Source organism: Bubalus bubalis, chromosome 2, assembly GCF_019923935.1.
Source record: "Bubalus bubalis isolate 160015118507 breed Murrah chromosome 2, NDDB_SH_1, whole genome shotgun sequence".
In the NCBI taxonomy this organism is placed as follows: domain Eukaryota; kingdom Metazoa; phylum Chordata; class Mammalia; order Artiodactyla; family Bovidae; genus Bubalus; species Bubalus bubalis.
Window position 1 is genome coordinate 159761535 of NC_059158.1, and position 22930 is coordinate 159784464.

The 22930-nt window shown below is 57.2% G+C and overlaps 1 protein-coding gene across 8 annotated transcripts; it reads right to left on the bottom strand.

Moving 5' to 3' along the window:
• Window positions 1-90: 90 nt before the first annotated feature.
• Window positions 91-22394, bottom strand: OBSL1 (obscurin like cytoskeletal adaptor 1). Of its 8 annotated transcripts, none has more exons than XM_006058951.4 (21): window positions 21055-22394; window positions 19251-19520; window positions 18908-19159; window positions 18440-18742; window positions 17964-18260; window positions 15777-16049; window positions 14447-14719; window positions 13528-13800; window positions 8098-8370; window positions 7042-7317; window positions 6674-6961; window positions 6206-6481; window positions 5358-5627; window positions 4942-5214; window positions 3701-3967; window positions 2915-3027; window positions 2225-2381; window positions 1892-2053; window positions 1502-1606; window positions 932-1201; window positions 91-451 (listed from the first exon to the last, which is right to left on the bottom strand). In XM_006058951.4, the coding sequence occupies exons 1-21, from the start codon at window positions 22064-22066 to the stop codon at window positions 429-431; spliced, it is 5706 nt and encodes a 1901-aa protein (XP_006059013.3). In that variant the 5' UTR covers window positions 22067-22394; the 3' UTR covers window positions 91-428. The 8 variants fall into 8 exon arrangements, with proteins under 8 accessions (XP_006059013.3, XP_025134107.3, XP_025134111.3 ...); XM_025278322.3 differs by having other exon boundaries at window positions 91-839; XM_025278326.3 differs by lacking the exon at window positions 6206-6481 and having other exon boundaries at window positions 91-839.
• Window positions 22395-22930: the final 536 nt, after the last annotated feature.

A 22930-nucleotide genomic window follows, 5' to 3' on the forward strand; every position in this document is an offset into this window, starting at 1 on the left:
AGCACTGCAGGCTTTGGTTCCCTGCGTCACTCACTCTAAGGGGGCTCCAGGCGAGTTCTGCCCTCCCATGTCACACAGAGAGCCAGGAAAGGAGCTGTACCTTTTTTTATTGTCTTCCAACACCTTGGGTCCCCTCCCTCCCTACCCGCTCCCAGGGTAAGAGCATGTGCCCTCCAGGCTGTCTGAGGGCACCTGCCTGGCCTGGTTCTGGCCTCCTAGCTACCTGCAGAGGAATGACTGTGAGTGGGGCTGGGGAGACAGTGGGTACCACATTCCTCTCCCCTGGAAGAGCCTTGGTACCCACACAGGAAGAACTGAGCCCTCACCCTCTGACCCACCCCTTCTAGGCCTGTCAGGGGTGGAGCAGGAGAGTGGGGGTGGTCAGTCAGAGGTGGGGCAAGGCAGGCATCTGAAGGGAACGCAGGAATTCAGGTGGAGAGTGGGGCATCTCCTATGTGGAAGAGGAAAGAGATGGGACTAGCTCAGAAGCCCTCTGCACAGGCCAAGGTGGAGCTCGCTGAGATGGGGGAGAGCAGGAGAGGATGAGGGACAGGTGGGGGGCACAGACCCAGGGCCAGCAGGCTGGAGGGAGAGGAACTTGGGTACAAATGGGGGTGTTCAGGAGAGATGAATGTGGTCCAGAGGCGGGAGGGAGGGAGGAGAAGCTCAGACAGGCAGGGATGTAGCAAGGTAGGAACAGCTGCCCGGAACCAAGTGGTTCCTGTTGACACCACAGGGCTACTTCCTCTTCTCAGCCCTGGCTGTGTGATCTCCTGCCTCCCCACTGCCCACCTCCAACACATCTCAGAACCAGCTTGCCATCCCAAGTCCTGGAAAACCTGCGGGAGGTGTGTCTCAGCCCACCAGCTCCTAGGAGACCCCTGGCCAGCCGGCTCGCCTCATTGACCTGTGCCCAGTCAGCTTTACTCACCCTCTACCAGCAGCCGTGTGTAGGCGCTGTCTTGGCCAGCCTGGCAGCAGTAGGTGCCCTGATCCTCAGGTCGAACGTCATGGATGACCAGGCTGTGGGTGGGGCCGTGGCTGCGCAGCTGATACTTGTCTCCCGGGCACAGCTCAGCCCCTTCCCGCAACCAGCACACTTGACCTCCCGGCCGGGACACTGTCACCTCCAGCACCGCCCGGCGACCGACCAGAACCGTCTTCTCGCGAGGGGGCCGGCGGAGCATCTGCAGAGGCAGTGCTGGGGGTGGAGAACGAGGGCTTATTAAGTTAATAGGGACACGCACGACCCCAGGAGAGACGCATCTTCCCTCCCGCTCTGGCCTCCATTCCTGATCTCTATGCCACCAGCCCATTTCTCTCTATCTTCAACTCGAAGTCTCCTCTTCGAAGCCCAGGAAACGCACTGCCCTCTGTGACCCGCCTCCGGAGAGTCTCTCGAGGAAGGGGTGGGGAGGCAGGTTTCCTCGGACCGATCGCCAGCCTGGCAGTTCCGGGGGAAACCGTGTTCACTCCTGGTTGTCCCTGCCCCAGGTCTTACCCTCCACCTCCAGTTGAGCCACGGACTGGGCGGGTCCCGCCTGGAAGCGGACCTCACCAGCGTCCTCGGCGCGCAGTTCGCTCAGCACCAAAATGTGTTTCTTCCCTGGGGGTATAGGAGGCGCTAGCGAGGCCGGAGCCGCCTCTGGGGAGGGTGAGGGGATGAGGGTGGAGCCAGAGTAGGTCCCGGGGAAGAACTGGGGTGCCGAGGGGAAAGAGGGGCGGTCCTGGACGGACTCAAGAGCTGGAGGTCAGGGAGAGGCTGAGAGACAGCTCCTGGGGCCGCAGGGCGGAACTCATCGGAGCTGGAGGTGGGCCTTAGGGCGGGGTCTGTCTGAGCTGGAGGGATGGGGGCAGCGAGGGGGCCAGAGTGGGTAGAGAGTCGGCAGACCTTCCTGTCGGATGCGGACGCGGCCTCCGGGTCTCAGCGGGCGGCCTCCGAGCTCCCAGCTCCCAGCTGTCTCGACCTCCGACACAGTGCACTCGAACGTGGCTCCGTCGCCTTCCCGGGCGCTCACGGACCGCAACTCAGAGAGGACAGACACCTTGCGCTCTGGGGCGGAGCCAGGGGGCGTGAGGAGGGCGGGGCTGAGGGGGGCGGTACCAGGCCCCGCCCACACCACGCCCCCTCCTTAGAGGCAGCGTAGCGAGTCCCCTGGGCAAGTCCGGTCCGCAGCCCCGGCACCCACAGTAGCGCCCCGCCCGGGCAGCACCTGGTACCCACCGCGCACCACTAGGTGAACGGGCCCAGTTCGGGCCATCCCCACCACGCAGCTGTAGGTCCCTGCGTCCAAGGGGCTGCAGCGCCGCAGCTGGAGAAGGCGGCGCGTGCCGAGGGCCTGGAGCCTGAGCCGAGCGCTGGGGGTGAGCGGCTGCCCATCCTAGGGGCGGGGGTTGCAAAGGGTCGGGGTGAAAACTCGGCCGGGCACAAGCGGCCCGGCACTAGTAGGCGGCGGCGCCCTCTGTTGATACCTAACACTTTCGAGGCACGCTTATGCTACGGGGTAGGGCCCTCCCGCGCCTTCCGGGCCGCGCCAGGAGTCTCATTGTGACGGTGTCACCCTTTGGGGGACATTTGGTCTGAGAAGGGGCGCCACGGACGCGGGAAGCCGAGAGTCATGTACCAATCATGTCAGCCATGTGTGTGGATTCTGGAATCAGGAAACCTGGATTCAAATATGAACTCTATGTCTGCCCTGGGGCAATACTTCACCCCATTGAACATCAGTCTCCTTAGAGATAACAAGATCATAAGACCTGCCTCATCGGGCTGCTATAAGGTTAGAGGCTTAAATGTAAAGTAAACCTTAGCACATGCCAGGCACATGGCTTACTGAGTAGTAGTTCTTTCTGTTGGGGCATTGTTACTGCTCTCAAGATGCTGAGATGGGCTGGGCTGGGGCTGGGCTCTGACCTTCTCCCAGGTGACATCAGCCAAGGCCTGGGAAAGTGCACACTCGAACGTAGCTGTGTCGCCCTCGGTCACTTCTAGGTCCTGGAGCCCCCGCACAATGGTCACTGGGGCCTCTGGGAGTGGGAGAAGGAGGACACACTTGGACACAGGGGTCACTGATGGGCACATTTAGACAAGGTGATCAACAGAGGCCACTGGTGAGTGGGGGGCATGCTGGAACAAGGGGTCCAAAGGGGATGCTGATCAGTGGGGGACACAGTGAGATCAGAGGGGTCAACAAGGCAGGAATGGCCAGCTGGGGATGGGTCACATTTAAGGTGGTCAGTGGGGGACATGGTGGGGCCAGAGTGGGAGAAATTGGAGCAGAGATGTCACCCATAAGCAGGCATGGTCACACTGGCTGGAATGGACAGGAGACACTGGACAGTGAGGACACCACGGGTTCAGAGGAGCAATGGGGGGACCCCAGAGTAGATGTGGTCAGTGGGGAACACACCAGGGCTGCAAGCAAGAGAAGGGGTCACTGAAGCGGAGTTGCCCATGGAGTCACTCTTTGGCACTGTTGGGGCTTAGTGATTAGAGGACTACACTCAGGCAGGCAGAGAGAGCTGCAGCAGGCAGTGGTGGCCAGTGGGCTCACACAGGCAGGGCAGTCACCAGGGCCACATGTAGCGAGTCAGGGCGTCACACTCTGGTGGGGAGGTCAGTGCAGGCCACACGGGTAGTGGGGTCAGTAGAATCACACCGGAGCAGTCAGCAGGCAGGCAGCAGTCCTAGAGGCCACACCTCTCACGGTGAGTCTGGCTGCACAGCGCAGTGTATCCGCAGTGAAGGAGATGCAGCCCGAGTCGGCCAGGCCCAGGCCGCTGAGGACCAGGTGGTGAGCGTGGCCCTCGGCCTGAATTTGGCACTTGGGCCCCGGCTGCAGCCGCACTCCACCCCGGGCCCATTCCCCAGTCACCCCCTCCTGGGACAGCTCCAGCTGGAAGGTGGCACTGCCCCCCTCGATGATGGTCACATCCTCCAGAGGTCGAAGCACCCTTAGCTGCTTTGCTAGTGGGGGGAGATGGGGAAAGAGGGGGAAATGAGGCCCTCCACATCTGGGCAGGGGCTTTTGGGAGCTCCACACACCCCTTGGCTCTGTCTGCCTCTAACCCCTAATCTAGTAAGACTCTATGAACAAAGTTCGGAACCAGGGAGCAGGAAGAAGGGAGTGAAACCAGCCAGATGTGGGTGGAGAGAGGGGCTTACTGGGGTTAGGAGAGGGGACACATGAAGGGGGTGATGTGTGGTTGTGGGGGTAAGGAGTTGGGGTGAGGGGTGCTGTGACACTGGAAGGAGCCCAGAATTTAAAGTCAGACACAGCAGGACTAGACCCCAACTCTGCCACATAGTTTGCTATGGAACCTTTGGCAAATTGCTTGAACTCCCTGGGCCTCAGTTTCCCCAACTGTACGAGGTTAATAGCCTTGAGACATGGGTTTGTTGTGATTGAATGAATGAAATAAATCAGAAGAGAATACACATCCCCACCAACAACCATTTACCAAGTTCTGTGTGGGTATTTCTCATATTATCCCGATTAAGGTTCTCAAAGACCCTTTTTAAAAGAAAACTTGGCTCAGAGAGGTTAAGTAATTTGCCTGAGGTCATACAGTTGATAGAGGGCTCCATCTTTGGGGTGGGGGTGCTATTGCCAACCATCCCTGCTTCTCAGATGGGCTCGTATATCCTGGGGCAGGTGACTGAAGGATAAATATGGCGGGTCTTTCTGGAGTATAATATTTATGTTTATAGCAAAGCCAACTTGGACATATGAAATGGAAACCAAAATCCACAGGGACTTCTATGGTAAATAGAAAACAGTAGAAAAAGAAGAGTTTTCCTAGGGGTCAGCCAGGGCTGACCTGCCTTGCTGGCCAGGGGCACTTTGGTGTTGTTGGGGGGGCGGTCTGAGGGGCCCTGGCCAGCCAGGAGAGGCTGCACCGTGGGGAAAGGCAGGCGTTAGGAGAGGACGGGGCACTCACGCCTCACGCTGAGCCGGGCCAGGGTGCGGTCGTGGTGGCTCTCGCAGCCGTAGGTGCCCTGGTCGGCCAGCACAACGCCGTGGATGAAGAGGCGGTAGATGTGGCCGTCCTGGGCTGTGGACAGGCGGGAGTCAGGGGGCAGGGGCGCCCCACCTCGCACCCAACGGACGGCCCCTGCCGCCCCCACGCGGCCGGTCTCCACTTCGAGGCACACGTCCTGGCCTTCCTCCGCCCGCACGTCCTGCAGCCGCCGCAGGAACAGCAGCTCCGTTTCTGGGCAGGAAGAGAGAGCGGACCATGGAGCCTGGTGGGCCGAACCCCGGCTCCCTCTTCTCAGGGACTGGTCTCCTGGTAGGGCCAGGGCTGGGAGAACAGGTTCAGGAACAGGACTTGTTTCGTCTCCATCAGGACCGAACCTCGAACGTGCAGCCGGGCACTTGTGGATGTGCCCCCAGCTCGGGCAGTCACGGTCCCTGCGTCCTCGAGCCGGCAGCTTCGCACGGTCAGCATGCGGCTTGACCCATTCTGGGTCATCTCTAGCTGGGGCCCTGGAGTGACAACGACCCCATTGCGCAGCCAAGTGATGTCAGCATCTGGTGGGGAGACTTCACACCGGAACGTGGCGTCATCCCCCTCGTGGACAGTGAGTGGCATCAGCTCCGAGACTAGCTTCACCAGCGGGGGTTCTGGGGGCAGAGGGCAGGATCAGACAGGTCTTTCTACCACCACCCTCCTCAGTCCCTCCTCATCCCCAGTAACAGGCTTTCACCCCCAAGTTATTAAACAGAATCTTCCTGAGGACCAGCTGTGTGTCAGTCATGAGCTGTTTTGAAGGACAAGATGTCAACTCCCTGCCTGCCACTCCTCACCACCTCGTCTCCATGCTGGCCGGGCACCCACCTTTCTGACTCCCTAATAAAGACAGATCGTTTAGGACAGACCCTGTCAATCTCATTTAACGGTCACAACAGCCCTACAGGACAAACGCTATCCTCGCCTGGGGACCCGGGGCTCAGACAGTCTAAGCAACTTGCCAGTGTGTCACACAACTACTGGGAAGAAGACTTGAGACTGGAACCTGGGGGGTAGACTCCAGAGCCCTCTGCCCCTCCTTTTTGAGGATTCCTGGAAAGGGGAGCCCTGAGCCCTCATCCATGCGATAGCTGTGCATGCATTGGTGGGCAGCGAGGTGGGTGGGGGCGAATGGTGGGGGAGGCGTGAGGCCCTTGGTGGGGGGGCAGGGGAGTGAGGACGGCACTGTTACCTTCCACGCTGACGAGGAAGATGCGGCTGTCCTGGGGCGTGTCGCACAGGTACTCCCCAGCGTCCCTGCTCCGTGCCCCCCGCACCCGCAGCACCTGCCTTGCCCCGTCCTGCTCCAGCTGCACCCGCCCCTGGCTGGCCAGGCGCTCCCCGTCCTTGTACCAGCGCACAGGGCCCCCTGGCCCGGAGAGGCGCACCGCCAGCTCTAGGTCCCCGCCTGGGGTGCTGCGAACCCTCGTCTGGGCTGCCTCAGGGGCCACCACCCGCACGGGGGGCTCTGTGGGGTCAGGGCCGGGGGTCATTGGGAGGGAATGGCTCAAGGGCTGGGGAGGAGGGTGGTGGGAGGCCAGATGGGGAGAGGGACTGAGAACCGTGGGGCAGGGGCCGGGGGCTGGGTGCACTAGAGAGGGGGAAGACTCAAGGGTTTAGGGACGAGACTCTCAGGTTTCCTGCCCAGGGCTATACTCACCAGCCACTTGGACGGTGAAGCTGAGGCTGGGGGCCCCTGGTGCTGCCCCACACTGGCAGGTGTAGAGGCCTGCATGGGCCAGGTCTGCAGCCCAGATGCAGAGGACGCGGCGGGGTCCTTCGGCTCGGAGCTCCAGGCCCTCTCCTGTTTGCACTGGCTTCCCGTTATGGCTCCAGAAGACCAGGGCACCAGCCCTGGACAGTTCACAGCTCAGCACCACCGGCTCCCCGGGGGCCACGCAGAGTGGGCCAGGGACTGCCTCTGGGGCAAGGAACTGGACAGGGGGCTCTGGACAGAGGGTGGGTGTGTCAGCTCAGTGATGCCTCCCGCTCCCGCCTCCCAGACCCGGGCTGGCCAGGAGCACCCACCAGCCAGACTGACGTTGAAGGTGACGGCTTCATCGCGAGTCTCACACACATACTCCCCGGCGTCCTCGGGCTGGGCGTGGGGCAGGGTCAGGGTGCGGGTGGGTCCCTCGGCACCCAGCTGCAGGGCATCCGATGCTTCCACCTCCAGCCCATCCTTGTACCAGCGCACCTGGGACCCAGCTGGGGCCACCTCGCAGCGCAGCTCCACGCGCCCCGGAGCCCTGAACTGCAGGTCCAGTGAGCGGGCTGCTGGGTGCACAATCCTCTCTGGAGGGGCTGGTGGGTGAACAGAGACAGAATCGGGTGGGCTCGGCCTCTACCTGCCTGACCACTGGCTTCTCAATCCTCTCCTTTTGCAGAGCAGCTCTTGAGAAATGGTACCACCTACAATCCGTAGGCACTTACTGTGTGCCAGGTGTCATGCTAAGGACACTACAGTTCTTTTCTCAGCTACTCCTGACACTCCCTATTGCTGCCTTCACTTCATAGATGAGGACCTGAAGCCTCTTTATAGGGAACTGACTTGCCCAGGGTTGCATGGACAGGAAGAGGTAGACCCACACTCACAGATCTATCTAACCCTAATGCACAGCCCTCCCTACCCCTCCATTTCCTGTCCCTTTTTCCTGTTTTGCCTCTGAAGAACTGATCACCACCTGAAAAACCACCTGTTTCCCTTATTTGCTGTCTGTCTGCTCTCACAAGAAGGCAAGCTCCATAAAGACAGGTTTTCTCTCCTTCGTTCATTACCCAATCCCTCAGCATCAGAACAGTGCTGAGCAGATCAGTGTTTGTTGAATACACAAATGAATGAGCTCTCCCGATTGCTGGGCTCTCTCCACCAGACCTCTGGCCACTGTCCTGACCTGGTTTGGGCAACTCAGGGCTCTCTGATGGCTGAGAATGAGGAGGCTGGGAGGGAGGGAAGGCCGGACAGGGGGAATGTTGTGTGTGGCACACGGGGGTCCTGAAGGTGCAGGAACTGGGAGGGGTGGGTATCTGTCCCTCAGCCTCCTGCCTCTCTTCCTCTCCAAGGGGGTCTCGGAGACTGCCCACCTGTGACGGTGACAGTGAAGAAGGCTGAGTCGTCTCCGGCGTCGCATACGAACTCGCCCCCGTCCTGGGGCTGGGCGGCGGGCAGCACCAGGCGACGGTGGGGCCCATCGCTCTCCAGCACCAGGGCCTCGCTTTCCTCCACCTCCAGCCCATCCTTGTACCAGCGCACCGGGGCATCCTCCCGAGACAGCTCACACATCAGTACCACACACTCCAAGCTCACGGCCACCAAGGTCACCTCGTCCTGGGGGTATAGGATGCGCACTGGGGGTTCTGCAGAGTAGGGACAACCACAGGCTGTCACAGACTCATGGTCAGCCTCCCTGGAGCCGTCCTGCAGCACGAAATCCCGGTTGCCCAAATCGTTAAGAGTGATAAGGATAGTAATAGGTCCAAAATCAGTTAGTTCTCTGAGATCCCTGGGGCCACAAGTGTGCTGGAATGTATTAGAACCATCCAGAATGCTTCCAGTTCTAGAAATGGTGCATTTATCATATAGCACATACTTCCCCTCAGCCCCTACTGTGGACCCCCCAGAATCAATCATATTAACATCTCTGCAGTGTAACATATGGAGATACACCCTAAGCAGGATAATTTAAAAGTGCAAATAGCTTCACAGAGTTAAGCTCAGGTTTTACAGAAATAACTTTTAATACCAAACGTACAAAAAGCCTTTTGATTTTAAGTGTTTTCTTTCTTATTTTGGTTTCAGGATTGTGGATAAGGGATGGCAGATCTGTAATAGTATTGGTAAGTACTTATATATTGCTTGCTAAAGTTCCAGGACAGTTGTAAGCACTTTACACCCTGATAGCAATCCTAGGGAGTATATACTGATTTAAACTCATTTTGCAGATGAATAAACTGAGGCACAGAGTGGTTAAGCAACTTCCTTATGGTCACAGCTGGCTACACCTATCTAGGGCAGGAGGAAAAACCACCATTCAATAAAGGGAAGCTCCTTATTGCAAAGTTCAGACTTAAATTGAAGAAAGTTGGGAAAACCACTAGACCAATTCAGATATGACCTAAATCAAATCCCTTGTGATTATACAGTGGAAGTGAGAAATAGATTCAAGGGATTAGATCTGATAGACAGAGTGCCTGAAGAACTATGGAGGGAGGTTTGCAACATTGTACAGGAGGCAGATCAAGACCATCCCCAAGAAAAAGAAATGCAAAAAGGCAAAATGGTTGTCTGAGGAGGCCTTACAAATAGCTGAGAAAAGAAGAAAAGCAAAAGGCAAAGGAAAAAAGGAAAGACATACCCATTTTAATGCAGATTTCCAAAGAATAGCAAGGAAAGATAAGAAAACGTTCCTCAGTGATCAGTGCAAACAGAGGAAAACAATAGAATGGGAAAGACTAGAGATCTCTTCAAGAAAATTAGAGATACCAAGGGAACTTTTCATGCAAAGATGGGCACAATAAAGGACAGAAATGGTATGGCCCTAACAGAAGCAGAAGATAATAAGAAGAGGTGGTAAGAATACACAGAAGAAAAATATTCATGACCCAGATAACCATGATGGTGTGATCACTCACCTAGAACTAGACATCCTGGAATGCGAAGTCAAGTGGGCCTTAGGAAGCATCACTATGAACAAAGCTAGTGGAGGTGATGGAATTCCAGTTGAGCTATTTCAAATCCTAAAATATGATGCTATGAAAGTGCTGCACTCCATATGCCAGTAAATTTGGAAAACTCAGCAGTGGCCACAGGACTGGAAAAGGTCAGTTTTCATTCCAATCCCAAAGAAAGGCAAAGTCAAAGAATGTTCAAACTACCCCACAATTGCACTCATCTCACATGCTAGCAAGTGAAATCGCTCAGTTATGTCCGACTCTTTGCGACCCCATGGACTGTAACCTACCAGGTTCCTCTGTCCATGGGATTCTCCAGGCAAGAATACTGGAGTGGGTTGCCATTTCCTTCTCCAAGGGATCTTCCCAACCCAGGGATTGAACCTGGGTGTCCTGCCTTGTAGGCAGACGCTTTAACCTCTGAGCCACCAGGGAAGTCCCACATGCTAGCAAAGTAATGCTCAAAATTCTCCAAACCAGTACATGAACTGGGAACTTCCAGATGTTCAAGCTGGATTTTGCAAAGGCAGAGGAACTAGAGATCAAATTGCCAAAATCTGTTGGATCATCGAAAAAGCAAGAGAGTTCCAGAAAACATATACTTCTGCTTTATTGACTACACCAAAGCCTTTGACTGTGTGGATCACAACAAACTGTGGAAAACTCTTAAAGAGATGAGAATATCAGACCACCTTACCTGCTTCCTGAGAAATCTGTATGCAGGTCAAGAAGCAATAGTTAGAAATGGACATGAAACAACAGACTGGTTCCATATTGGGAAAGGAGTACGTTAAGGTTGTATATTGTCACCCTGCTTATTTAACTTATATACAGAGTACATCATGCAAAATTCCAGGCTAGATAAAGCACAAACTGGAATCAAGATTTCCGGGAAAAATATCAATAACCTCATATATGCAGATGACACCGCCCTTATGGCAGGAAGCGAAGAACTAAAGAGCCTCTTGATGAATGTGAAAGAAGACAGTGAAAAAGCTGGCTTAAAACTCAACATTCAGAAAACGAAGATCGTGGCATCTGGACCCATCACTTCATGGCAAATAGATGGGGAAACAGTGGAAACAGTGAGAGATTTTATTTTCTTGGGCTCCAAAATCACTGCAGATGGTGACCGCAGTCATGAAATTAAAAGACGCTTGCTCCTTGGAAGAAAAGTTATTTCCAACCTAGACAGCATATTCAAAAGCAGAGACATTACTTTGTCAACAAAGGTCTGTCTAGTCAAGGCTATGGTTTTTCCAGTAGTCATGTATGGATGTGAGAGTTGGACTATAAAGAAAGCTGAGTGCCAAAGAATTGATGCTTTTGAACTGTGGTGTTGGAGAAGACTCTTGAGAATCCCTTGGACAGCAAGGAGATCCAACCAGTCAATCCTAAAGGAAATCAGTCCTGAATATTCATTGGAAGGACTGATGTTGAAGCTGAAACTCCAATACTTTGGCCACCTGATGAGAAGAACTGACTCATTTGAAAAGACCCTGATGTTGGGCAAGACTGAAGGCAGGAGGTGAAGGGGATTAACAGAGGATGAGATGGTTGGATGGCATCACCGACTCAATGGACATGAGTTTGAGCAAGCTCCGGCAGTTGATGGACTGGGAAGCCCGGAGTGCTGCAGTCCATGGGGTCACAAAGAGTCGGACACAACTGAGCGACTGAACTGAACTGACAGATTCTGCCAGCAGTGGTAGGGATTCCAAGCTAAGGCTTGTAGGAAACTCAGTAATGAATTTGCATCTGTGCCTGAATTCCCTGGGGATGTTAAATGCCGATTCGAGTTCATTTCTAACTGCTCTGGAGTGGTCAGTCTTTCACAGAAAGGAGCGATGTCAATGTGGGAGGTGACCAGGGCTCTGAGCGCCGGCCTGCCCAGGTATCTACGCACCTTGGAGGTCTCCCCTAATCGTCTCCAAGATGCGGAAGTGCTCCTTCAGCACTCGGCCCCCTAGTGGCTGGCTGGGGAACTGCTAGCTTCCCGGTCTAGGTCTTTGCAGTGGGGAGTATGGGCAGACATGCCCACCAGTATACACCCAGCTCTTGCCTCTGCCTCCCTAACCGGGCTTGTTCTAATAATCTGTATGATGCAGGTTGGTTCTCTGGGTCTACCAGCACCATCAGATGTTGGAGTGTGGCTGCCTGAATGGTGGGGGAGGTGATGGAGGCAGTGGAGTGTAGATGGCATGCAGCCATGGGACTGGGGAGCCTGCAAGGCTATGGGATCTCAGCTTGGCATCGGACCTGATTCTCCTGGTCCACAGCCAAGGTGGTGTGTTGTGCGAACTTACCAGGAAGAATCTGGTGTTTTGTGGGGAGGCCAATTATGGGCTGGAATGTGTGTGTCTGCAGCCATGATGTCTGGCCAGGGCTTGGGGAGGGAGCGGTTGAAGGCAGCCACTACAGGACAGAGTATGTGCAGAAAGGCCTTTTTGGCTTTGTGGCTTGTGTTTCAGGCTGTCCTATCTGGGGTGCAGGGAGTTGGGAGGCCCTAAGTAGCTCAAATCTAGGCTGAAGCCTTGTTTCTAGAGCAGGTCAGTGGGGAGGGCAACCAGAAGGTGCCGGCATTGGGATGGTCGCTCCAGTGCAGCCGGTGGGTTCTTCAGTGCCATCCAGAGCCACCCGGGTTTTACACTCCCCGCCCCGCTCAGGTACACACTGGGATTGGCGCCATGAGCTGCAGCCCCCAAGTTTCTGGCAGTGAACCATCACTTCCGTAATCATCCTGTGCCTTCCCGCTTTGAACCTTCACCTCTGACCTTCAGTCCAAATCCAGACCCCCACTTAGCTAACTCAGCCCCTGCTCCAAATATCTGTTCTGAAGCTACTTCCTGCCTGCTAGCCAACCAGGTTAGCAGGCCCCATCCCTGAGCTCTCACTGCAACCTTACTGCAACACTCCCTCCAAGACTTAAGGTGTCTGGCTTTCCCGCCAGGCTATCCACTCCTGCAGGGATGCACGTGTGTCTGCGAGCTACTGAGTGTCCAGAGCCTGGCCCAGGACTGGCTCCTGCGGGTGGCACGGTGACTCTCCCCGAGGCCCTCCCTGACCTCCTGTCCAGCTCTCTTGAGCCCTCTTTCCTCCATGGTACTTGTCACGAAGTGTCACCGTACATTTATTTGCGTGTTTATTGGTTAAACACAGGGGTCGCAAACTCAAATGCCCACAGGGGCCAGGCTGAAGCAGTCTAGGAAGGGGAGCAAAAAAGAACAGTGGGGGATGGGGGTGGGTGTGAAACAGAGGAATGTGGGCCCCGAATTATGGGGGCAGCTGCTACTCAGCGCCAGCTGTTCGTCGCCAAGGGGGGAAGCGGGACCAGAGGCGCCGGGTCTTCGGCTTTTTCAAGAGGATGCATAACTCCGGGTTGTTATTGGAACTGTCCTGACTTTGGTATGACTCTGCAGGCCAAACACAACACACCTGTGGGCTGTATGAGGCCCGAGGGACTGCCGGTTTGCGACCCCTGGTTAACGGCTGCACCCACCCCGCCCCCAGCTATACCGGCAGCTGTCTGAGAGCAGGGACCTTATATGCAATAAGCATCAGTGACCCACAGCACCTGGCCCAGCGCCTAACACATATAAACTGCTCAGTAAGTGAGCTGGTGGAGCACAGCTATTCCTGGCTTGGGCGCTGGGGAGGAGCCTGCTTCCTCTAACAGTGACCCCTGGGTCTTCTGGGCAGGGACCACCCCCCACCACCACCAGTTCATGCACCCGAAGCCCCTCCTCCCCGTCCCCAATGTGCTAGCTAGGGGCTTTGTGGCCAGCTCCCCAAGGGCTCAGGGCAGTCCTCTGGTGACCCCAGGGGCGGGGGGTGGACCCACACCTGTGACGGTGACCGTGAATGAGGCGGATTCGTCATCGATTTCACACAAGTACTCGCCCGAGTCCTCCAGCTGAACGGCGGGCAGCACCAGGCGGCGCACCGTGTCCTCCTTCTGTAGGAGCAGCGCGGGACTCTCCACCACCTCCTCACCATCCTTGGTCCAGCGCACCTCGGCCCAGGGCCGGCACAGCTCGCAGGTCAGCACCACGCGCTCCAGGCGCACGGCCGCCACGTACACCTTGCCGCTGGGGTACACGATCCACGAGGAGACGTCTGCAGGACACGACACAGCCGTGGCTGGGTATCTGGGGCTGGGGCCGAGGTGCCCGGCCACCTTGCCCAGTTCACGTCTGTTCCCTACTCCTGGCAAGTGGGCTGAATGTTGAAGAAGAGGGTCTTCCCTTGGACCAGGGCTCACAGCGGCTCAGATGGTTACTCAAAGCTAACCGTGACATGACCACAAAGCACAGCAGGGGTGTAGCGGCACGGTGGGGACCGTGGTGTCAGCCTCGCCTGTGGAAACTCTCCCCATTCTTTGGGTGGGGACAGGGCTATACGAAGTGTGAGGTTGGGGAGAGGAGAGTTGGGTGCCCAGATGGAGCTGAGGTCTCCCACAGGAGACTTTTAACCCGTCTAGTGCTCGGGTCTCCTCACCCCACACTACCCTAAGGCTCCCCTCGGAGGGCCTTCAGGAGAACAGAGAAGGCGGGCTTCCCTCTGCCATGTAGCTATGACTAGTGCGCTTATGACAATGCATTTTCTGCAGTGGCTGAACCTCAGCGTGCAGACCATGGGTTGGGGGGAAAGGGTGGGGTGTGATCGGCTGGGGGGGTTGGGAATGGTGGCCCAGGAGTGTGCCGGCTGTCCAGGCGGGAGCAGGGCACAGCTGCCCCATCCCGTGGCCTGCCTGGAGCCCCACCTGTGATGGTCACGGTGAAGTAGGCGCGCTCGTCGCCAGCGACGCACTGGAACTCGCCCCCGACAGAAGGCTGGGCAGAGGGCAGCACGAGGCGGCGGTGGGGCCCTTCACTCTCCAGCAGCACGAAGTCACTCTCCTCCACCTCCTGTCCATCCTTGAACCAGTGTACGGGGGCGTCCTCCCGGTCCACCTCACAGGTCAGCATGACACACTCGGAGGTTATAGCGTGCACAAACACATGCTCCCGGGGGGCCACGATGTGCACTGGGGGGTCTAGGGGGAGCAGAGATGGGGTCACACCGACACCCACACATGGAACACCTGAGTCCATGGTGGTGGGTGAGGTGTCACAGGTCAGTATCGCCGATCCTGTGGACAGGCCTGTGAGTCCCCAGAGGATCTGAGGATGCTGGCTGGGGGGGACACAGAGGGCCTTTGTCTAGGCTGAGAGGAGGTCATTGCTTGCTGCGGCTTTTACCAGGAAGCCCCTGGTGGGCTGGCCCCAGGACAGGGAGGAGGTGGGAGGTGGGAATGAGTGCTGTCACCTTGGGGCAACACCCCCTACAGGTAGTGAGTTCCCCATCACAGGGCACATTCACGCAGGGGCAGAGGACCTTTTGGCAATGGGGCCGTAACAGGATTTCCACTCAAAGTGAGAAGACTGAGCTGGTTCAGTGGTTCCAGAGTTGTCTTCCTAGAGTGGATCTCAAAGCTCTGTCCTGGATATTCAGGCTCTGGAGGCCTGGGGTTGGGGTGGGGGGTGGGGAGGGGCTATGCACTAATAATAGGTTTCCTGATATTAGTCTCTGAAGCAGCCAGAATGTGGACTGGCTTCCAAGAACCTCTGGACCACTGCACCTAAAGCTTTCCTTTGACCCTGACCTCCCACGGCGTGGGTGTGAACCCAGGTAGCGTAGTTGCTGGCTGTGTGATTGTGAGCAACTTGCATAACCTCTCTGAGTCTCTGCTACTTCATCCATGAGTGGAGATATACTGGCTCTCATGTAGCCTTGAATGTTGAATGAAAGTGTACATTTCAAGTATCCAGCACAGGGCTTGGCTAGCAGGTGCCTAACAAATGTTAGCTCTCACCTCCCCTGCCCTTCATTGATTTGAGGTCCCCTCACATCCCTCCCAGCAGAGGGTATATGAGGGCCAAGTGTGCTGGAGGGTGGTGTGGGGGCAGCGTGATCTGCAAACATGTCCCCTGGCCCCCTAGGCCCTCCCTGGAAGGGACCATCAAGCGGGCAGAGCAGGGGGTGGGGTAGGATTGGCACAGCCCCCTGGGTCAGCCTCGGCTGGGGGAGCCTAGGCTGCCTCGGTCCCTGACCTTGGACGGTGATGCTGAAAAAGGCTGAGATGCCTTCTGTCCTGCACTCGAACTCGCCGCTGTCCTGGACCTGGGCCTCGGGCAGGATCAGGCGGTGTTTGCGCCCGTCCATCTTCACCACCAGTGACTCGCTCTCCTCCACCTGCTGCCCATCCTTGTACCAGCTCGCTGGGAAGTCCACCCGGGAGAGCTCACAGGTCAGTACCACCCGATCGGAGGTTGTGAAGGTAAGCGACACCTTGTCCTGGGGGCTCAGGATGTGCACGGGACTCTCTGCGTGGGGAGAGGTGTGGTCATGGGTAGCGCCCTGGCTGTGCTCTGCTTACCCGGTGAGCACCCCACTGCAGGGCATGTACTGGGGGAGGGGGCTGGGCACATCAGGCTAGACGACTGATGTGATGCATTTATTGGTTTTAAAATTTCGTTTTGCGCTTACACACCAACTCTCAAGAGCAGTGGTTTTAGTGTGCATAAGAATTCCCAGAGAGCCTACTGAAAATGCAGATTCCTAAGCTTTGCCCCTCCCCCTGCCCAAGCATGCAAGGGTCAAAGAATCTGCATTATAAACCAGCCCTCAGCATGACTCTGACATTGGTGAAAGTGTTAGTCAATCAGCCTTGTCTGATTCTTTGCAACCCCATGGACTTCTCCAGGAAAGAATGCTGGAGTGGGTTGCCATTCCCTTCTCCAAAGGAGCTTCCTGACCCTTCCTGAGCTGATTGAATCCAGGTCTCCATCATTGCGGGCAGATTCTTTACCGCCTGAATCACCAGGGAAGCCCAATGTTAGTGAAAGATTAGTTGCTCAGTTGTGTGTCTGACTCTTTGAGACCCCATGGGCTGTAGCTTGCCAGGCTAATCTGTCCATGGAATTCTCCAGGCAAGAAGGAGTGGGTTGCCATTTCTTTCTCCAGGGGTTCTTCCCAACCTAGGGATTGAACCCAGGTCTCCTGCATTGCAGATAGATTCTTTACCATGTGAACCTGGGTTGTATTTTAGTATTGCTGCTCTCTTTGTGGGTATTTCTTACTTTGTTCTCCTCCTGGGCTGCTGCTGGCTAACTGCCTCCAGGCCCTGTGCGTGGACACTGAGGAATTCTGTGACTGGCCTTACAAATTCCAGCAATGGTGCAAATGCCAGTGCGTTCCCTGAACTTTCAGACTCCTGCCAAGAACTGTCATCCTCAGGGAGGCCTCATTCCCTCTCCTCTCCTCTTTCCTCAGGGTGGCAGAGTGCGATACTGCAGCCAGACCGCCTGCGTTCGTAACCCAGCATTAGCACTTCTCAGTTTTGTGACTTTGGGCAAGTCACTGGACCTGTGTCTGTTTCCCCATCTGTAATGGGGATGACAAAAGAACACATCCCGTAGGGCTGTTGAGGAAGTGAAAGAAGTGAAAGTGAAGTCGCTCAGTCGTGTCCGACTCTTTGCGACCCTGTGGGCTGTAGTCCACCAGGCTCCTCTGTCCATGGGATTTTCCAGGCAAGAATACTGGAGTGGGTTGCCATTTCCTTCTCCAGGAGATCTTCCCGACCCAGGGATTGAACCCGGGTCTCCTGCATTGTAGGCAGACGCTTTACCATCTGAGCCACCAGGGAAGATTTAGGGCTGTTGAGAGGTCTATGCTAATTAATATATGTAAAGCAATTAGGATTGTGCCTGGCACACAGGAAGTGACTCAGATAGTGTTAGCCATCACACAGTAGGGCAGGAAGTGGTCAGGGACTAGGGGTCAAGGTCTGTGTCTTTAAGATGACAAACATGACAGAATTCTGCAAACCACAAAGTACCCCTAGAGAATTTGGATATGATGCTGGTAAAAATAACAAAGAGTCTCCTATACAGGCTTCTCTGGTGGCTCAGACGGTAAAGAATCCGCCTGCAATGCAGGAGGCCTGGGTTTGATCCCTGGGTAGGGAAGATCCCCTGGAGGAAAGCATGGCAGCCCACACCATGGAATCCCCATGGACAGAGGAGCCTGTCAGGGTTGCAGAGTCGGACACGACTGAACGACTAAGCACGGGTTGAAATTGGACTTCTGGATCCCTAAGTGCTCTATCTGAGCTCACCTAGGATGCTCCTGACTCCTGGCTCAGATGTGAGAAGCACGAATAGCGTGTGCCTCATTTTGCTAATGGGACTTCTATGTCTTGACCCTACCTGCCCACCGTGGTCCCCACCAGCACCAACCTTGGATGGTGAGGGCGGCTGAGTCCTGCACACCTGGGCAGCTGAAGCCAATCAGGGCCCCACTGTCCTGATGCCGGACGGCCTGCAGGATGAGCCTGTGCTGCAGGCCATGCTGTTCCACCCGGTACCGCAGGGGCCCGGGCCCCACCTGGCCCTCTGGTTCGTTACTCTTGAGCTCCTCCCCATTAAGGAACCAGGTGCCCTGGATGATGGTGGAGAGATCCAGGGAGAAGATGGCGTCTTCCCCATCATACACCTGCACCTCCTCCAGACCAGCCACCAGGCGAGCTGTGGGCACTGAGACGGGGACAGAGCACGGCCATCAGAACCAGGGGGCTGGCAGAGGGCAGAGACTGGCAGGTAGATGGCATATAGCAAGAGAGAGGGGGGAGTGCAGGGGAAGGGAGAAAGGGTGATGGGGAGGGCACAACTTCAGGTACAGCCACTGACAGCCTGGGCTGACAGGACCAACTCACCCAGGTGAGCAGACCCATGGAACACCACGTGCGGGCTGCGGCCGTGTTCGCTGACGGTGCAGACTCGGAAGCGGTAGTCACCCTCAGTCGGCACGCAGTCCCCAGGCACCTCCACGGCCCCGGCTTTCTCAATGCTAAAGCACTGTACCCAGTCTTCCGAGCCCACCTCCTGCCGTTCCAGCCGGTAGATGAAGGGGGTCTCGGGGATGGGATCTGGAGGCTTCCAGGTGAGCAGGACCGTGTTCCTGTGGCCCTTGAACATCTCAGCCAACACTGGGGGTCCTGGGGGATTGTGCTTGATGCCTGAGACAGAGGCAGGGTTTGCATCCGAGCCCTGTTCCAGCCTCCCACATCCCTGGGACCTAAAGTCAACTTTGCCAACCCAGACTCTGTCATCTGGTCACCCTCCTGCCCTGACCGTCCTGTCCAGCCCTTGAGGAAGCTGCCTAGGGGCTTTGGGGCCCTCACATTTGACTCTAAGCAGAGTGGTGGTCCGGGAGTTGCCCAGACTGAAGGTGACCTCCCCAGCATCTTCTCGGGTGACCCCTGGAAGGACCAGGGCGTGCATGTGGCCCGAGCTGCTCTGGCAGGTGGCCGGCAGGTCCTCTCCGTCACGACTCCAGCGTCCCTCCACCCCAGCCTCGCGAGTCTCCACCAGCAGCACCGCGTTTTCGCCCTCAAAAACGTCAAGCTTTCGGGGCAGCCGCTTCAGGATGGGCCCTGAGACACGGATGGGAGATTATCAGCCCGTGGACTGGGCACCAGCCTGCCTCTGTCTCGGCCTCCCCCAGCCCGCCACCGGCCAGCTGACCTTTGACTGTCACGTTGGCCACGGTGCGCACACGGCCGCGCATCTCGCACAGGTAGACGCCGTCGTCGTCCGCCTTCAGCCTGTGGATGATGAGGCGGCGGACCGTGCCCTCCTCGATTTGCTCGTACTTGCGGCAAGGCAGCAGTCGCTGGTCCTCACGGAACCAGGCAGTGGGAATGCGCGAGTTGGGAACTTTACACTCCAGCACCGCAATTCCATGCTCCCGGCCCTCCACGTCCTGCAGCGGCCTTGAGAACCGGAGGCGGGGCTCTGTGGAGAAGGGAGAGACCAGAGAAGGCTCTGGAGAGGGCCCCGACCGGGAGAAAGACCCTCCTCTGTCACCCACTGCCTAAACCCATGGTAGCTCAGGCCATTTGCTCTTCTCCCAGAGCTAGTAGCGTTGTATACTCAGAGAAACCCTCAGAAGGGAAGTCAGATGACCCAAATCTCGTTGACCCTAACACATCACCTTGACCAAGGCCATTTTCACGATGCTGGGCCACAGTTTCTTTATTTGTAAAGCAGAGAAAGGGATGGAAGGGCTTGGGGCCATTATCAGGGATTTTCAAAATGTTCTGTGGGGCCCCTCATGGGCACCACACACAAATCTGTAAGGGTTTGAGTTGAACTTCATTTTGAAAGTACTTCAACCACTTTAAAAACTGCATTTTACAAAAAGAAAAGCATGATGACAGAAACGGCCAGTGGGGTCACTTGGGCTGCTAGGGGAACACGTCTGTCTTGTCACTTGGCTCTGGGAATCTCGGCCTTCGTCCTGGGCTTTTCTGTCCTCAGGGGGTGAGAGTTCAGCTCCACCTGGCCGGTTTGTGCACATCAAACTGTACCCAAGAGGCCACCACCCGTGGAACAGGTGCCACATGCTTGACTGTGTGCCAGGACAGACTCGGGAGATTTGCCAACTATTTTTCTCTGAGGGAAAGAGTTGGGTAATAACTAGTGAAGGTATTATGCCGTGAGTTGCGATGAACTCCTATTATGGGCAGCTTTAACTTCCAGTGTGAATTTGGCATGTTTTTCACCCCTGACTTTTCTAGTTATGAGCAACGTAAGTGTTTATTAAATACCGTTGGGGGCTCAACTTTGAAATATAAATTTCCTCTCCTTCACTTTCTTCTTCTTGCAAACCCGGAGAGCAGTCTAATGACAGAATAGTCAAAAACTGGGGGGCATTTTTTTTGCCCTCAAGTTTTCTCCCTTTGGTGTGAATCAGGAGTTTGTCAGTGTGACACCTGAAGCTACGCTTTCCCCATGGGGCTCAAAAGCCAGACCCAGTTATGAATGGTTAAAATGTGTGTGCTTAATAAGACAGATCCCTTGTTCTCATTGACTGACTTTATAAATATATGTTACAAATTTGGATTTAGAAATTTACACCCATAAAATGATTCTTTTATATAATACACTGGGGCCCCAATGGGGTTTCCATTGGGGAATGGGTGGTGAGATAACAAAGAGGCTGAAAAACACTGAAGTACAAGAGTTGTAGGTCCCTCTGGGTCAATCATTCAATCATTCCTTAAAGGCCTTTATGGAAGAGTGGTTTTCCACCATCTGCCTCAGAATCATTTGGAAAGCTTGCTAAGAAGTTCCTGGAGCATACCTTGGAGACGTACTAAACTCGAATCCCTGGGGGATGGGAGGGAGGGAGGTGGGAAATTGCATTTTAATATTCAGCCTCCCTTACTCCTTGCTGTCTTCTAGGCACTGACTGGGGCTGGAGTTAGTGGGGTCAGGGAGGGCGCTGGAGGCCCCTGGCCCCGGCCGCCCGGGGGCGCCGTGGTACCTTTCACGTGCAGCTGCACCGCACTGAGCGTCTGGCCCGCCGAATTGCGCGCGGCGCACACGTAGAGCCCACGGTCCTTGGCCTGGCAGTACAGCACCTTGAGCACAAAGCCGCCGTCTCGGTCGCGGTACATGAGGCGGCGGCGATCGGGGAGCAGCGGGCGGCCCTCCCAGTGCCATTCGATCTCTGGCTCCGGCTTGCCCATCACGTAGCAGCGGAACTTTGCGTGCTTGCCCTCGTTAACCCAGAAGGTCTTGGGCGCGCACTTAAGCGGCTCCACCACGGGCGTGGGGGCCTCGTCGGGGTCCTCGGGCGGGCTCTCGGGGGGCTGCTGCACCTGCAGCAGCGCCCCGGCCCGCGCGTGGCCGTGCGCGTTGCGAGCGTGGCACACGTAGACGCCCGAGTCGGGAAGCCGAGCCGCCAGGATGCGAAGCGCCAGGCTCGCGCCCGCGCCCGCGCCCGCGCGGCCCGGCTCGAGGGAGAAGTGGCTGCTGTCCCACACTTCGTCCAGCGCCATCCCATCCTTCTCCCAGTAGAGCGTGGGCACGGGGAGGCCCCCCACGTGGCACTCCAGCACCACCTCCGCCCCCCGCAGCACCCACTGGGACCGGGGCCCCGTCAGGAACACCGGGGCGCCCTCCCCGGCTCCGGGCGGCGACAGCGGGCGCTCGGCGAGCTGGGGCTCGGGCTCGTGGGCCGGCGGCTCCAGCACGGTGACGGCAGCCGCCGCGTAGGCCTCTCCGGCCGAGTTGCGGGCGCGGCACACGTAGACCCCAGCGTCGGTGGGCAGCGCGCCGCTCAGCAGCAGGCAGTGCTCGGCGCCGTCCACCGGGAAGCTCAGGCGATCGGAGGCCGCCAGCTGCTTCCCGCCCTTCTCCCACACGACAATGGGCGGCGGCTCCCCCAGCACCACGCACTTGAGCTCGGCCTCCGCGCCACTTACCACCCGCACGGGCCGCGGGAAGCGCAGGAAGCACGGGGGGCTCCCCTGATCCCCCGAGCCCGCCTTCATCGCGGCGGCGCAAGGGCAGGCCGGGAGCGGCGGCGGGAGCCCGGGAGGCGGGGCGCGTCCGGGGACTGGGCTCCGGGACCCGCGGGGCTCTCTGCTGGCCGCCCGCTCCCGGCTCGCCTCCTTACCCTCCGCCCGGAGCTGCTGCTCGGCGGCGGCGGCGGCGGCGATTCCCGGGCCGGGGGCCCAGGGCTCAGGGGGGAGTCCTTCCTGTTTGCCTCTCCAGCAAGGGGCCCCGCAGCCTCCCCTGCCTGCGGCCTGGCTTCCTGCTCCGGAGAACCGGCCTTCCCAGCCCCCTCCCACAGCCAGGGCCTCTTTCCCCTCCTCCCTCCCACCTCCAGCCGCCAGGTCCCCAGCAGTCCGCCAGAATCGGGCCTGAGTGACAGAGAAGCCTGCAGCTGCCAATCCCAAAAATATTCTCTGATGACACAGCTGGAGGACAAGAGCCCAGACCGGCTCCTCCAGGCTAAGTTTAGAGCAGGCGGGACCCCTGCCCCCCGCCCTAACCCCAGTTCTAGCCCCCGCCCCGCCCTTCCCCCCAGGACTGGCCCAGCAGCTGCTGGGTTGAAAAGGGCCCCAGGAGGTGCGAGGGGCTGGCTTGCTCTGTCTCCCTGACAAATAACGCTTTTTAGACCTGGCAGACCCTCAGTTAACAGGCTCCTGTCCCATCTGGTGTCACCTCTGTGCTGGGTGCTGGGTTGTGACACTGTGTGACTCTGTGTGTGTGGAGGGCGAGGGTTTGTATGTGTGGTTTAGGTCACTTGGGGTGAAAGCCCTCTCCAGCCCCTCCCTCACATTCCTGGCGGGAGTGGGAGATAAGGCTCAGGGCCACAGACATCTGCGTCAGAGATAGGAGGTCTCAATGCC

Bases quoted from the DNA above. Each gene is read 5' to 3' on its own strand.
- OBSL1 (XM_025278322.3), bottom strand. From the start codon at position 22,066: ATGAAGGCGGGCTCGGGGGATCAGGGGAGCCCCCCGTGCTTCCTGCGC. The intron at 19,521-21,054 runs GTACCACGGCGC...CCTTCTCCACAG, and splicing joins GGTGCAGCTGCACGTGAAAG to AGCCCCGCCTCCGGTTCTCA. The intron at 18,743-18,907 runs GTGAGGGCCCCA...CCTCTGTCTCAG, and splicing joins CACTCTGCTTAGAGTCAAAT to GCATCAAGCACAATCCCCCA.